This window comes from Acinonyx jubatus, chromosome E1 (assembly GCF_027475565.1).
Source record: "Acinonyx jubatus isolate Ajub_Pintada_27869175 chromosome E1, VMU_Ajub_asm_v1.0, whole genome shotgun sequence".
NCBI classification, from domain to species: Eukaryota; Metazoa; Chordata; class Mammalia; order Carnivora; family Felidae; genus Acinonyx; species Acinonyx jubatus.
Genome location: NC_069397.1, coordinates 22,262,398 through 22,276,973, shown reverse-complemented (window position 1 = coordinate 22,276,973; position 14,576 = coordinate 22,262,398). Strand labels below are relative to the sequence as shown.

Below are 14,576 nucleotides of genomic sequence, written 5' to 3'. Positions count from 1 at the left end.
CATTCTTCCCTTCCATTCCCACACATGCTTTGAGCATCTCATTCCTCTTCCTCTAGGACACTCTGGACCTCTTCCTCATCCATCATTGCCCTTCCCTGAACCCAAACGCTCACTTTCAGCTGGATGTCCTGATGGTTCCCAAGGCAAGTCTCCCAGACCAGCTTGTACAACACACAACCTCAACAAGGCATCTTTTCACTAGTGTGACAGGATTTGTACATCCATGTTCTGTTTACCCAAGAGCTACTTATTTTGGTGCCTGGAATAACAAATATTGCTTGCCACCTGCCCTACCCATTAGCTTGTGGTTGGACGCAGGTCCTCTCACTGAGAGAAAGAGGTCTGCTGTTCACCCTTTGTAATGGATGCAGAAAAGACCAGAACTGGGAAGGGGAGGGGAAGTGTTGAGGGAGAAGGTTTAAGCACTAGAGTCATTTGTTAAAGTGCACTTTGTTGAGATCTGTGCAAACCAAACAAGGAAGCACAATATCACAAGAGGATACGTGTCAAGCCGGTGAAAGCTAATTTGAACCTTGTAGATCAAAGGATGGTCTATATGTCATCCAACCTGTGGGAGTTCGTCACAGTAGATGATAAAGCCATGGGTGTGATTCCTGAACAATTAAAGTTGACTTGGGAAAAGGGTAACCACCCCCCCCCCCAGAGTTGACACATATAATGGCCATCTGCTAGAACCTATATATGGGACAGTAGATGCCAATTCTCCCTTCCAGAAGGCCTGTGAAGTATTTTGCCAACCAAGGGACTTCAGGAACGTTATCCTATGGTTGGTGGGATCCTGTTTGCTTTTGGCATTGCCCCCGCTTGTCAGGTAACTCTGCCCAGCTGTTTTCGGGTGTGTTCGGGCCCCGAATTAAGAGCCCAGTCTTGATCGGTATCCCCACCAGCCTGCTGGTGGTTCTAACTGCTAACGCCTTTTCCTGGCTTTTCAGTTGGGACTGAAGACTTCTCCCAGACAAGGGCCACACCTCTTCTGCCGTCTGCTCAGTGCCAGGTACTCTGGTGCCCACGTGAAAGGCTGGAGCGAGCCCCAGACCCTCCCACCTCCTCACCGTTATCCACCACATAGAGGGTGCGTGAGTTGTCGTGAATGGCGAGGTCCTTCCTGGGGACGTTCTTATTGAGCAGGTTCATGGCCTGGTCCCTGCCCTGGCCAGACACCTTCTTACTGACCAGCATGTCAAGCAGGTGGTTGGTTATCTGCTTTAGGTCCTTCTTGGTATCTAAGGAAGGAGAGGATGGGGTAAATAGAGAGTAGGGAATCTCAGGTCTATAGGACCAAGAATGGCAGAGGCTTCTAGAAAGACTCTGGAAATATGGAATCCCCTGCATCCCGGATGTTGGAATTTCCCAGGAGAGTATAGAATTGCCCATCTCACCCCCCAAAAAGGAGACAAATCCCTAAACATTACCCCCCAGTGGCCCTCCAGCCACTGTGCACACTGACTTTTATAACAGCCCATGCCATCCTTGAATAGTTCTGGTTCTTAGAAAGTTCTTTATTCCAAGGCATGACTGGCAGAGAGCCAGGGACACTTCATGTAGCTCTTTATAAACTGATTTAACAAAATGTTTTCCAGACAAGAAATTTATACTCCTTACAGACATCTTACTCCCTGTAGATTCAGGCATGCTGGGAGCCTGCATTCAAGCCTCAGAAGGGATGCCAGGTCTTCCCCACCTGCTGGGGGATTAAAAGATAAATGCTTTTTCTTGCTTTTGCCCTGTCTGACTTCCCTGCATCTTAGGGATTTTTGTTCTCATTCTAGGTTGGATCCCAAACAGGCAGGAAGGCAGGCAGGGAGGGAGGGAGGCAGGGATGGAGGCAGGGAGGGAGGCAGGGAGGCAGGGAGGCAGGGAGGAAGGCAGGCAGGGAGGCAGGCAGGGAGGGAGGCAGGGAGGGAGGAAGGCAGGCTGGGAGGGAGGCAGGGAGGCAGGCAGGGAGGAAGGCAGGCAGGGAGGCAGGCAGGGAGGGAGGCAGGGAGGGAGGAAGGCAGGCTGGGAGGGAGGCAGGGAGGCAGGAAGGGAGGGAGGCAAGGAGGCAGGGAGGCAGAGAGGGAGGAAGGCTGGGAGGGAGGGAGGCAGGCAGGGAGGCAGGGAGGTAGGAAGGCAGTGAGGCAGGCAGGGAGGCAGGGAGACAGGGAGGCAGGCAGGGAGGGAGGCAGGCAGGGAGGGAGGCAGGCAGGGAGGCAGGCAGGGAGGCAGGGAGACAGGGAGACAGGGAGACAGGGAGGCAGGGAGGGAGGCAGGCAGGGAGGGAGGCAGGCAGGGAGGGAGGCAGGCAGGAAGGAAGGGAGGGAAGAAGGCAGGCAGGGAGGCAGACAGGGAGGCAGACAGGGAGGGAGGGAGGCAGGGAGGCAGGGAAGGAGGAAGGCAGGCAGGCAGGGAGGGAGGCAGGCAGGGAGGCAGGGAGACAGGGAGACAGGGAGACAGGGAGGCAGAGAGGGAGGCAGGCAGGGAGGGAGGCAGGCAGGGAGGGAGGCAGGCAGGAAGGAAGGGAGGGAAGAAGGCAGGCAGGGAGGCAGACAGGGAGGCAGACAGGGAGGGAGGGAGGCAGGGAGGGAGGTAGTCAAGAAGGGAGGCAGGCAGGGAAGCAGGCAGGGAGGGAGGCAGGCAGGGAGGAAGAGAGGGAGGCAGACAGGGAGGCAGGGAGGCATGCATGGAGGCAGGGAGGGAGGCAGGCAGGGAGGCATTGTCTGGACGTGGGGCTCAAACTGCAAGATCAAACTGCAAACTGCAAGATCATGACCTGAGCCCAAGTCAGAAGTTTAACCAACCGAGCCACCCAGGCACTCCGTCTCCATGATTTGGGCTACTCCAGATACCTCACATAAGTGGAATCAAACAGTACTTATCTTTTTGTCACTGGCTTATTTCACCTAGCATAACGTCCTCAAGGTTCATCCATGTTGTAGCACATGTCAGAATTTCCTTCCTTTTTAAGGCTGAATACTATTCCGTTGTGTGGACGTACCACATTTTATTTATCCATTCACCCGCACATGGACACTTGAGTTGCTTCCACCTTTCAGTTATTGAAAATGATGCTCCTATGCCTCTAACACTCTTTTAATTAGAAAATAAGTATAAAAATAAAACCAGGCCACCTCCACCTACAGGGAATGACCCGTCTAAGGTGGCAACCGACTCTCCCTGGCCCCCACCCCCGTGGAAAAAAACCTGAAGAATGCCTCCTACCTAAGACCAGCGCTTCCTCCTTCCCTTGATGTTCTCGTTTGTCCTCTCCTGACAGAGAGTCGATGACAGCCTGGAGCAGGTTGCAGACGGCCAGAGACATCTCCTCGTTCTCCACGGCCATGAGGCTACAGATTCTGTCTATCCGGACGGCATGGAGAATCACTGTGGCCTATACCCCCAGCAAGAACGAGTCAGCTGCCCGCCCCTCTCTTCCAGCTGCCATGCAGGTTAGGAAGTGGGTGACGTCCATCCCCACCATGCCCCTGCAGTAGGGAACTAAGCCCAGGCAGCCACGCCTCACGGGGCCCATGGTCTAGGCAGGCTCTTGACACAAGCCAGGCCCCTTTCCAGAGGTTTAAGCCTGGGCCGTCCAATATAGTAGCCACTTTGCCACATGGGGCCGTTGAGCACTTGCAATGTGGTGAGTCTAGGTTGAGATGTGCTTTACGCGTAAAATATACACGGGCTTTGGAAGACTTAGGACGATACAATGTAAACTGTCATAACCTTTGCATTCAGCTCTTCCTCATAAACTTTCACTAGCCTTATCTTTGCATAAATGCATTTCCAGCTCAAAGGGAAATGCAGAGGCTCAATCTCTGTTGATCCGGGACCATACAATCGAGGATGGCAGGGGGTGGGGGGACACTCTCCACTTGGCATCTGGGTCTATTTATGCCACCCACTAACTGTCCACATGTCGCCCTCCAGATCTTCTGCCTGGCAGCCACCTGTGCTGCCAGCCCCACACCCAGGCCCTCACCCTAGCTCGGTGGCCACTGCACAAGCCCGACAGGGTCCGCACAGCCGCTAGCACCAGCTCGGGCCTCTTGGTGTCCACAAGCTGCAGCAGCAGGGCCACTCCGTTGTTCTGGAAGATCCTCTCGGCCCCTGCTTCTTCACACCCCAGGACGATGAGGTTGTTGGCAGCCTGAGGAGGGAGGACACGATGAGGGTGGGGCGGGGGGAGGTTTGGCTGCCAAGGCCTCAGGCAGGGGCCAAGTGCAGGGGCTGGTTGAGGACTTGGTTTCCAAAACATCTTTATACTGGGTTCTTCCCCTACAATCCTGCTCCCAGAGACCTAGCCTAGGAACATGACAAAACAGAAGAAACAAAGTAACTGACATACAGCCCAACTTGATGAGATATACTGTAGCCACGAAGCCATAAACGAGATCACCCAGCAACTTGGAAAAAACATTAGGAAGTAGGTTCACTCTGGTTGCACTTACATTAAACAAAACCGTGTATGTATGCTTACGGATAAGTACTAAACCAAGGTATTGAAGTCTTAAATTATTTAAACAAGAAGGCCATTAGACTGAGTGGCATTAATGCCCTAGTAGCTAATGTAAGCAAACCCAAATGGAAGCCTGTAATGTCTCAAGGTTAAGAAATCGAAACTTAAGAACAGTCAATCACAGCCGACTAGGCTTTCCCAAATAATGTAACTGCTTAAGCTATAGCCAATCAAATAATTGCATTGCTTTCTTTCCACCCATGTCTTTCTAGAAGCCTTTCCCCTGGCTCCTGTAGGTACAATGCTCCTAACCACTTCCTGTTTTGCTGCTACCCCACTTGAATCAATTTTGCCCAAATAAACCCTGAAAATTATGAATATGCCACGGTTTACCTTTTAACAGAAATGGATTGTTTTCTTTTAAAATTTTTCCCTTGAATATGGTTTCAGCATTTTGGGTTTGCTTGTTTACCTGTTCTGGGCAATCTGAAGTTACAGGTGTTCTCAGGGAGGTGGTGGTTGGTGGGCAGACAGTGCAGGAGAGGGGTCTCAAGAGTCCTGGGTATGAGGACTGATTCTGCTATATGCTAGCTGTGTGACCTTGGGCAAGTCATGGTACCTCTCTGGGTCCCAGACTGCAAAATTAGGCAGTTGAGCTAGAAAGTTCTCCAGTGTCCTCCCACCCTAAAACCTTGAGGAGGATACATATACCTTAAATGGCCCCAGATCAGGGGAGGAGGCCTCAGCAAAACCTGAAACCCTGGAGTTGGGGGAAGAACTCATGAGAGAGAAGGAGGAGGTGAGCAAAGAGAGAGGGAGTGGGACGCTGGGTATGAGGCTGATTAGAGACTCCCGGGCAAGTACCACCAGGACCACCAACACTCTACCAGTCAAGGGCTGTGTACCCGCCAAGTGCATTTATCTGTAGCAACTCATTAAGTCCTCACATCAGTTTGTTATAAAAGGTATTTGCATGTTACATGGACTTATTGATCATAAAACTAACAAAAATTCCCCACGCATTGTCTGTCCAATTCTTATAACTATAAAATATTCAGGGGCACCTGGGGTGGCTCAGTCGATTGAGCATCTATCTGACTCTTAATTTCAGCTGAGGTCGTGATCCCAGGGTCGTGGGATTGAGCCCCGCTTGGGACCCTGTGCTGGGTATGGAGCCTGCTTAAAGATTCTCTCTGTCTCTTCCCCTCTCCCCCACTCACACTCAGCTCTCTCTCTCTCTCAAATAAACAAATAACAAAAACCATTCAGATGTTCAATTTTTTCCCCCTGAAGAAAAACCAGAAGGGAACATTAAAAAAAAAAAAAAAAAGGCAACAAATTTGGCTAAGAGGATGGTATTATGAGCAACTATTCTCATATTTCAGGATGACCTTTTACAATATTTTATAATGGACTAGAACATTATTTTAACATGTTGTTTTCAACAGCTCTCAGTGAAACCTGGGTATGGCAAGTGAGGCACTTGCCTTGGGTGCACCATTTACAGGGACACCGAAAACCTCGGCAATCAAGGTGAGTAACATCTAATGCAATATTTTAAAATATCAAAATCAATGCAATGCGAAAAAAAAAATCATAGTGAACAAAATCTCAAAAATTTAAAACTCCAACCCTGCCCTCATTGGTCTCACCCTAGTCCTGGCCCTTATAGCCAGGTGCTTTCTAAAGTGCTTAACCTTTGGCCCATTTGTGTCCACGTTCTTCAAGGAGTCGCCCTCCTCTTCCTCCGCGACCGGTCAAGGCGTTACTGTCTTGAGATCCGGTGGGACCAGCAGCGGAAGATCGGCCGTGGCGGGGGAGGAGGGTTGGGGGGGGAGAGGAGAGGAGAAAGGGGAGGGGAGGAGGAGGGGTCCCGAGTGCGCCCTCTGCTGGCCGGCTGGTTGTCCCGCACTCACCTTCTCCAGCTTGTCCGCTTCACTGTTTTCATCCAGGAGGATCTCGAACATTTTCTGTACCCTTGAGTCTGTCGAGAACTGCACACGAAGCTGAGGAGAAAGGAGGGAGTGGGGAAGGAGGTAGGCAGGGGTCCAAGTTCCAGGCGGCTCAGTAAATATTACGGTATCTACTCTGGGCCCCTACACTATCTATCTTTCTTTCTTTTTCTTTCTTTCTTTCTTTCTTTCTTTCTTTCTTTCTTTCTTTCTTTTTTTCTCTTTCTTTCTTTCTTTCTTTTTTTATTTTTCTTTCTTTCTTCCTTTTTCTCTTTCTTTCTTTCTTTTTCTTTCATTCATTCATTCATTCATTCCTTCATTCAACAAACCCTTACTGAATAACTATTACATGCCAGATACTGTTGCAGATGCTGGGGATAGAATGGTGAACAAAATCAAGTCCTCACTCCACAAAGCTTACAGTCTAGTTAAGTTTGCTATGCTAACTTGGAGGGCTTGGATCATCACCCAAATTTTGCAGTCTAGTAAATAATTAGCTATCACATACTTTTAAAATGGGCTAAAATAGAACTCGATTTCTAAGATCAGAAACCTGAAGCAGTTTTCAAGCACCTCTTCACTCAATTTAAAACCAATACATTTGGGGGCACCTGGGTGGCTCAGTCAGTTAAGCGGCCGACTTCAGCTCAGGTCATGATCTCGTGGTTTGTGGGTTCAAGCCCCACATCAGACTCTGTGCTGACAGCTCAGAGCCTGGAGACTGCTTCAGATTCTGTGTGTGTGTGTCTCTCTCTCTCTGCCCCTCCCCTGATCATGCTCTGTCTGTCTCCCTCAAAAAAATAACCATTAAAAAAAAATTTTAACCATTACGTTTGGCTGTCTCATCCCTCACACCCCCACCCCCAACCCCAATGCTCTGAATCTACCATAAAATGACCTAACTGATCACCCATCACCCCACCGCCCCACTCCCACCATTTGCCAGCTCCTTCCGTACCTCCCACCACTTTGCTTTGCTCCTCCACAGTCCTGCCTATTTCCATCGGGGCTCATTTCCTCCCAGTGGGTCTCTCATTTGTCACCCCCTCTCTGGTCACTCCTCAGTTTTGTGTTTACTCAGCCCCTGAGTCTGCACTCTGGAAGTGTACTGTGGTCCCACCATGGGGCTGCCCCAGACACAGAGGAGTCGCTGAGTCTTGGAGCAAGGAGCTTAGTGATCAGTTACCCTCCTGCTCTTACAGAGGAGGAACTGACACCCCAAGGGATCCCTTAGAAAATTGGCAACTAAGCCAGGACTAGGGTGTAGAATTTCTCATCTCTGATCCTAGTTCTCCTCCACCCCACTTCGTTTTCCTAGAAAAGATTTCCCTACTGGCTCTATCATCCAGCAGTACCCTACCCTCAGTACTGCTTTTGTCCTCCTAGAAAGAGAAGATCATGTCGCATACATACTAAGTTACAATTTCTTTTTAAAGCCTCCATCTGGAGTTTAAAAGACCCGTGTTCTAGTCCTGGCTGGCTTGTCTCCTGGAACAAGCATCTCCGATCACTCAAAGATGGGTGCCTCTGCTCGGCTGTTCTCTAGCACCTGCCTGTGCCATGCATTCACTCCATCCAAGAGTGTGGAGGTAGGGTTAGACCTGCTCTGGTGTCCTGCTTCCCTAACTCGTCTACTAGGAGTGGGGGGAGGCAGCCAAGGCTTGTGGGTAGGGGTCTGGCTCACCTTCTCCTGGATACTGGTGTTGAGCCTCCTCAGTGTCTCCTGGAAGTTTTGGTTCCGTGGCTCAAGGGTGGCACAGCGCTGCACGTCCTTGAAGGCCTGGTCCAACTTCCCCAGATGCTCCAGCGCCTGGCACCGCCGATAGAGAGCCTTGATGTCCGAGGAGTTGATGTCAATAGCTAATGAGGGAGACGGGGCCTCAGGGGCCTGGGCTGCAGGCCTTCCTCCCTCCCCTGCCACTGTCCCCAATTCCAGAGCCACTGTGTCTTCATTGGAGATTATCCACCCATGTGGACTATCTGGCCCCAGGCTCCCTCTTTGTGAGGGAGGCAGTAAGAATCATAGTCTCAAGGGAGGTTAAGGGTCATCACGTCTAGCTCCTGATATTTCAGTCTCTGCTACATCATGATCCCAGCCAAGCACGCATCCAATGGATACTTGCATACCTCCAGCAATGGGGAGCTCCCTCCTTCTCAAGGCAGCCAGGCAGCTCCATCAAGAAAGCCCTCCCCTCTTCAGACCTGAAATATATCTCCCTGTAACTTTGCCCTCTTATCCTAAGTTCAGCCCTGGAAACCCTGAGATGAAATCCGATCCTTCTTCCTTGTGACAGCCTTTTAGGTGTTTGAAGGCAGCTCTCCATCCCACCTGGGAATTGCTTTCTCTGGGCTAAATATTGCCACGTCCCTCAACTGCTCTTCAGGGTGTATTTCCAGGCCCATCTCCAGCTGGTTCCCTTCCTTCTGAGCTCACTTCACGCTGTCTCTGTTTCTCCTAAAAGAATGGTGCCCAGATCAAAACTCAACACTTGCAGCTAAGAAAAGACTTCCCATTTTGACAATGCACTTAAGTCAACATTGACTTAAGCACAAGTTGAAATTAGTTACATTTAAAGGTTTGCTTTGTTTTAATGTTCATCTCTCCCTAGTCTCTGTGCAATGGGCTACTGCCTCCCTCCTCCTCTCAGGAAGCCTGATCCCACAGAGTGGAGTGGGCTGATGCCCAGAACCACTGGGGAGCCCTAGGATGAGCATACCCTAGTTTACAACAGAGGGTGTGTCATTACCAAGACACGAGGATTTCTGGAAACATCTTTTAATAAAAGAATCTCCCAAGGGGCACCTGGGTGGCTCAGTCAGTTAGGCATCCAACTTTGGCTCAGGGATGATCACACAGTTCGTGGGTTTGAGCCCCACATCGGGCTCTGTGCTGACAGCTCAGAGCTTGGATCCTGCTTAAGATTCTGTCTGCCCTCTCTGCCCCTCCTGGTTCGCACCTCTCTCTCTCTCTCTCTCTCTCTTTTTCTCTCTCTCTCAAAAATAAATAAACATTAAAAAAAAATTTAAGAGGCGCCTGGGTGGCTCAGTCGGCTGAACGTCCAACTTCAGCTCAGGTCATGATCTCGCGGTCCGGGAGTTCAAGCCCTGCGTCGGGCTCTGTGCTGATGGCTCGGAGCCTGGAGCCTGCTTTGGATTCTGTGTCTCCCTCTCTCTCTGCCCCTCCACCACTCACGCTCTGACTCTCTCTCTCAAAACCAAACATTAAAAAATTTTTTTTGAAAAAAAAATTTTAATTTCCCTCAACCTATGATTTAATATATAATTCGAGTTGCAAAAATGCAATTTAGGGATGGCTTCTCTGGACATCCGAAGCCCCGCCTACAATGCCTAGGATGGCGTTTCCACAATCTGTCATTTCTTCAATTGACAAAGAGCCTCTTAGACAAAACAGGGATGCTGGGGTTGGGGATGGGGGAGTGGTTGGGGAAAGGGAACTCACCTCTTGAGGCATCTGACGCCGCCTGAACATAGCTTTCCTGAGAAATGGAGAAGGGGAAGCAGCCGGGGTTAATGCAGGCCCAACGCAGAGACAACCAGACAGGGTTTGCTGGGGAGCTGCTGGCTGTCAGGGAACCAAGGGCGGACCCCCGGCTGGGCATGGGAGAGCAGATGAGCTCTGACATTAGGCAAACTTGGGTTTGAATCCAGGCTCTGCTACTAATGACCTGGGAGATCTTGGTGAGTTACTAAGCCCCCCGAGCCCTGAGTTTGTTTTATCTGCTATATGGGCACGACAACAGCAGCTGACTCATGGGGCTGTTAGTAAGATGCTGCGAAATAACATGGAAAAAGCCCCCGGCGTGATGCCAGTTCCCATTAGGCTGATTCCCAACTGGAGGAATTTCTGTCTCCCAGAGGAGTGGGTCAGGCAGTGGGCCCAGGAAAGCAGTGGGAGGTGCCCTTCTCTGCCCTGAGGGCTCCAGCAGAAAGGGCTGGGACAAGGGGGCTTAAGGGTCTGATACCCGGCAAGATGGGGGGCTGCCTTCACCCCTGCCTCTGAGTGCTGGCCCTCAGCCTCCCGCCCTGCCCGCTCCAGACCGTTTTCAGGCCACAGGCTGCCCGATTCCGATAGAGCGTGGCCAGCAGGGCCTTGTCCTTGGTCAGCTTCAGGGCCTGGCTGTAGCTCTTTGTTGCAGCCTTATAGTCCTGGAGCTGGAAATGCCGGTTCCCTTCCTCCTTCAGCTGCGCTGCTTCTGCCTCTGCCATCTGTCAGGACAGGAGCAGCTCAGTCTGGCCAGTCCCCCACTCCAGACTCCTGGCCTGAGGTCTGGAGCTCCAGGGCCTCCTTCTACTGGGATGGAAGGTGAGGGTTCTGCCTGGAAAGGACCCATGCCTATCACCCCCAAATCCATTGCTCAGAAGGACATGATAGCACCTGCTTGCAGAATAGCATGGCTGAAGGAATCTTAGAGCCCCCGTGCCTCCCTCTCCTTCCCTCCCAGCTGGGCGGGTGAAGCCACCACGCCGGAGGCCTGAATTCTCACTGCAAGCCTTGAAAGTTCTTCTCAGTCCCTCTTCTCCCTCCCCGGTCTGAGGAACTCTCCACGCGGGCTCACTTTCTCAGAGGACGGTGCTCCTGGTCTGTCCTCCTGTGATGCTGTTCGGCTGAGCTCCCTTGTGAGCCACCCCCTGGCCACCAAGCCTTAATCTGCCTCCCTCCCCCACCCAAGAGGTTTTATCGCCCCTGTCAGTAGCTCCGGACCATATTTGGCCACAGGGTCAGGTGTCCCTGGAGTCTGTCATTGATACTCAGGGCCTTCCTCCTCCCCAGAGTGGATAGTCATTAGTCACCTGGAAGTGCTGACTAACCTATGCCCCAGCGTCCTACTCAGGGGCAGTCCTGGACTCGGGCATTCATACCACAAAGAGCAGAGAAAGATCCAGAAGGGAGGGAGACACAGCTATAATGCCCCTTCTCCCCCTCCATCCCAGATAAACAATCTCCCCTCCCTTCCCCCAATCACTGCTATTTTGGGAGCAGAGTGACAGCTGAGGGGCTGGCAGACTTAGAGCAGCTGCCCAGGTCCAGGACCAACTGGAGACTTCCAGAAATGCCCTTCTGGAGGGAGGAGAGTTCCTCCCTCTCTTCCACTTGCCCACAACTCCCCAACCCCTCCAGTACTCATTGTTGAAATGTCCCTCCTTTTCTGAAAGACAGAGGGGCTTACTAGTTCAAGTTTAGTGGAAATGGGTGCTTTGTTTTGGTTTGCATGCCTTCTCCTGTGTCCCCCATCCGTGTGGAGTGGATGCATTCAGCCTACCCCTCCCAGTAGACAGAGAGGGTGGGCTCTTAATGTCCCCCACTAGATTATAGGCTTCTTCTTGGTCAGAGCTAGGTCAGTCTGGAATTCCCTGAGCCCGAGGACCATACCCCCCCCCCCCCATCTACCTGGGACCTCTCCTGGGATCAGCTGAGTCTCCCTCATCAAAAGAGGGTCTTCCTGGGACAAGAAGGAAGAACAAAACAGGTCTCCCCTGGGGCAGGACTTGTTTCTTCTCATCTGACTGAGGGTTCCTGAGACAAATTTGAGTCTGTTCCTACTTGGACTCAGAACTCTCTCACCTCCCAGTGTCTCCAAGCCTAGGCTGTGAGCGCCCTCCCACAGGGTAAAGACAGCATCTCATTGCAGTTTGACTTACCCTGGCACAGAGGCTGGCAGAGTGAGTGCCCAGTGCGGGCTTCCTGAATGAATGAATGAATGAATGAATGAATGAATAGTGTCTTCCTGTTGATGCTTTTCTTCACTTATCACAATTCTGCCCCCTCCCCCCATACATCTTCAAACCTACCTGACCATGGCAGAGAAACGCACTGAAGATTCTGCTCTTTGATCGGTAACCTTGGACACACAGCTATGACTGTGGACAAGTTCTACTGTCCTGCTGGACCCAAGGCCCAGCTCTGATGCATATTTGTCTGTTGCAGGTTTGTTGACTGAATAAATGAATGAAGGAATGAATGGAGGAAGGGATTCCCTGCCATCATGGTGTCCTAAACCCTGGGCCCCTTTGTGGGGCAAGTGCTCTTGTAGTAATGAAGCAATGGGATAAAGGATCCTGCCACTGGCAGAAAACTGAGGTTCTCTGACTTTAGGTCCTAGGAATCTTAGATTCAAATCCTGATTCAGTAATTCACTCCATGTCAATTCGTAAGCATCTACTATGTAGCAGGAACTGTGAATGACAGTGAAAGCAGAGACCACTCATGAGGGCAAGGATTTGTGTCTATTTTGTTCACTTACATATTTCACGTGGCTATCACAGTGCGTACATAGTAGGTGCTCAACCATATTCAATGAATAAATGGATGAAATAATTCCATGGATCTGTGATTCCTAAATACAAAGAATACCAGGATGTTGTGAAAACACATAATAGGGAAACATGGCATTGTTGCAGAGAAAGCTTCCTGAGTGAATGATTAAATGAGTTAATATATGTAGAGTTCCTAGAACAATGTTTGGCAGAGACATTTGTTGAATGGATGCATGTATATTTCAGGCAAGACTTGAAAAATGAGGAATTGTCCCTGTCTTCAGCTGCTCAGGCTGCTATAACAAAATACCACAGGCAGGAGGCGCCTGGGTGGCCCAGTACCTTAAGGGCTGACTCTTGATTTTGGCTCAGGTCGTGATCTGGAGGTCATGAGATTGAGCCCTGCATCAGGCTCAGCACTGAGGGTGGAGCCTGCTTGGGATTCTCTCTCTCCCTCTCCTTTTGCTCCTCCCCCACTCCTGCGCTCTCTCTGTCTCTCACTCTCTCTCAAAATAAATAAATAAACTTAAAAAAAAAAAAACCTCAGGTGGGATGGCTTGAATAAGTGAAATGTATTTTTCCACAGTTCTGGAGTCTAGAAGTTTAAGATCAAGGTGCCACCAACATTGGTTTCTGGTGAGGCTTCTCTTCCCGGCTTGTAGATGTCCACCTTTTCACTGTGTCTTCATATGGCTTCTTCTCCATGTGAGGAGAGGGGAAAGGAGGAGAGAGAGAGAGGTAATATCTGGTATCTCTTCCTTCTGAGGACACCAGTCCTATCAGACTAGGGCCCTACCCTGATGACCTCATTTAACCTTTATTACTCTCATATAGGCCCTCTCTCCAAATACAGTCACCTTGGGGGTTAGGGCTTCCACATATGAATTTGGGGAGGAGGGACACAACTCTGCCTATCAAAGTTCCAGGCAGAGAAGTCTGCACGTACAAAGGCACCGATGTAAGAAGGGTCATACCTTAGAAGAACTGAGCAAAAGCCAGAAGAATTTAATCTTAAAGAGAGAGGAGTGGGGTGTCTGGGTGGCTCAGTTGATTAAGCATCAGGCTTCGGCTCAGGTCATGATCTCGCGGTTCATGAGCTCAAGCCCCACATCAAACTCTGTGCTGACAGCTCAGAGCCTGGAGCCTGCTTCAGAATCTGTGTCACCCTCTCTCTCTGTCCCTCCCCAACTTGTGCTCTCTCTCTCTCTCAAAAATAAATAAACATTAAAAAGAGAGAGAGAAAATTGAGAGAGAGAGAGAGAGAGAGAGAGAGGAGTGGCTGGAGAGGTAAGTAAGGCTGAGTGCGCCATCATAAGGAGTTTGACTTTTGTCCTGCTTATTATGGGAGACATTGTAGGGTTTTAGGGTGGAGAGTGACAGACCAGATTTTTGGTTGGAAAACGTCACCCCAGTGGCAGTGTGGAGGATACATCGGAAGAGGCAAGAGTGGAAACAGAGAGGCAAGTGAAGAGGCTTTTGTAGGCAACCACGGTGACTCAGTCCAAAGTGTAATAGTGGAGATGGAGAGAACAAATTCAGGACAGGTTAAGGAGGCCAGCCTGACCAAGCTTGAGACCGTCCAGATGTGGGGAGAGCTGCCAAGGAAGACCCCAGGTTTCTGGTAAGAGCCCTCATGTTAGTGGGTCTGCGCTTCAGTTCCTCATCTGTAATGTGGGGAGAGGAAGGTGGGGATTTAACGAGTTATATGTGTGACACGCTTGGAACAATGCCTGACACACTGCTCTCGTTATCATCATTATTGTTATTGCTTTGCAGTGTTGAAAACTGCAGACATTTTTTGCTTTTGTACTCAAGAATTATGAATCGATTTGGTCCATTTAAAAAAGAATAATAATTTCTGCCTGCAACCCAACAGGTCTAGTTTCCTA

General features: G+C 50.4%; 1 protein-coding gene across 4 annotated transcripts in view; it reads right to left on the bottom strand.

Moving 5' to 3' along the window:
* The window catches only part of UNC45B (unc-45 myosin chaperone B), a 34,998-nt gene extending 23,621 nt beyond the window's left edge, over positions 1-11,377 (bottom strand). Inside the window, exons 1-8 of one of the 4 annotated variants that reach the window (XM_027034370.2) lie at positions 11,242-11,377; positions 10,471-10,638; positions 9,872-9,908; positions 8,096-8,271; positions 6,376-6,465; positions 3,983-4,150; positions 3,220-3,388; positions 1,074-1,244 (exon numbers count right to left, since the gene is read on the bottom strand). In XM_027034370.2, the coding sequence (XP_026890171.1) occupies positions 1,074-1,244; positions 3,220-3,388; positions 3,983-4,150; positions 6,376-6,465; positions 8,096-8,271; positions 9,872-9,908; positions 10,471-10,638 (979 nt within the window). In that variant the 5' untranslated portion in view covers positions 11,242-11,377. Of the gene's footprint in view, positions 1-1,073; positions 1,245-3,219; positions 3,389-3,982; positions 4,151-6,375; positions 6,466-8,095; positions 8,272-9,871; positions 9,909-10,470; positions 10,749-10,916; positions 11,123-11,241 lie in introns of those variants that run through there. The other 3 variants (XM_015078474.3, XM_053211925.1, XM_015078475.3) reach the window with 3 other exon arrangements.
* Positions 11,378-14,576: the final 3,199 nt, after the last annotated feature.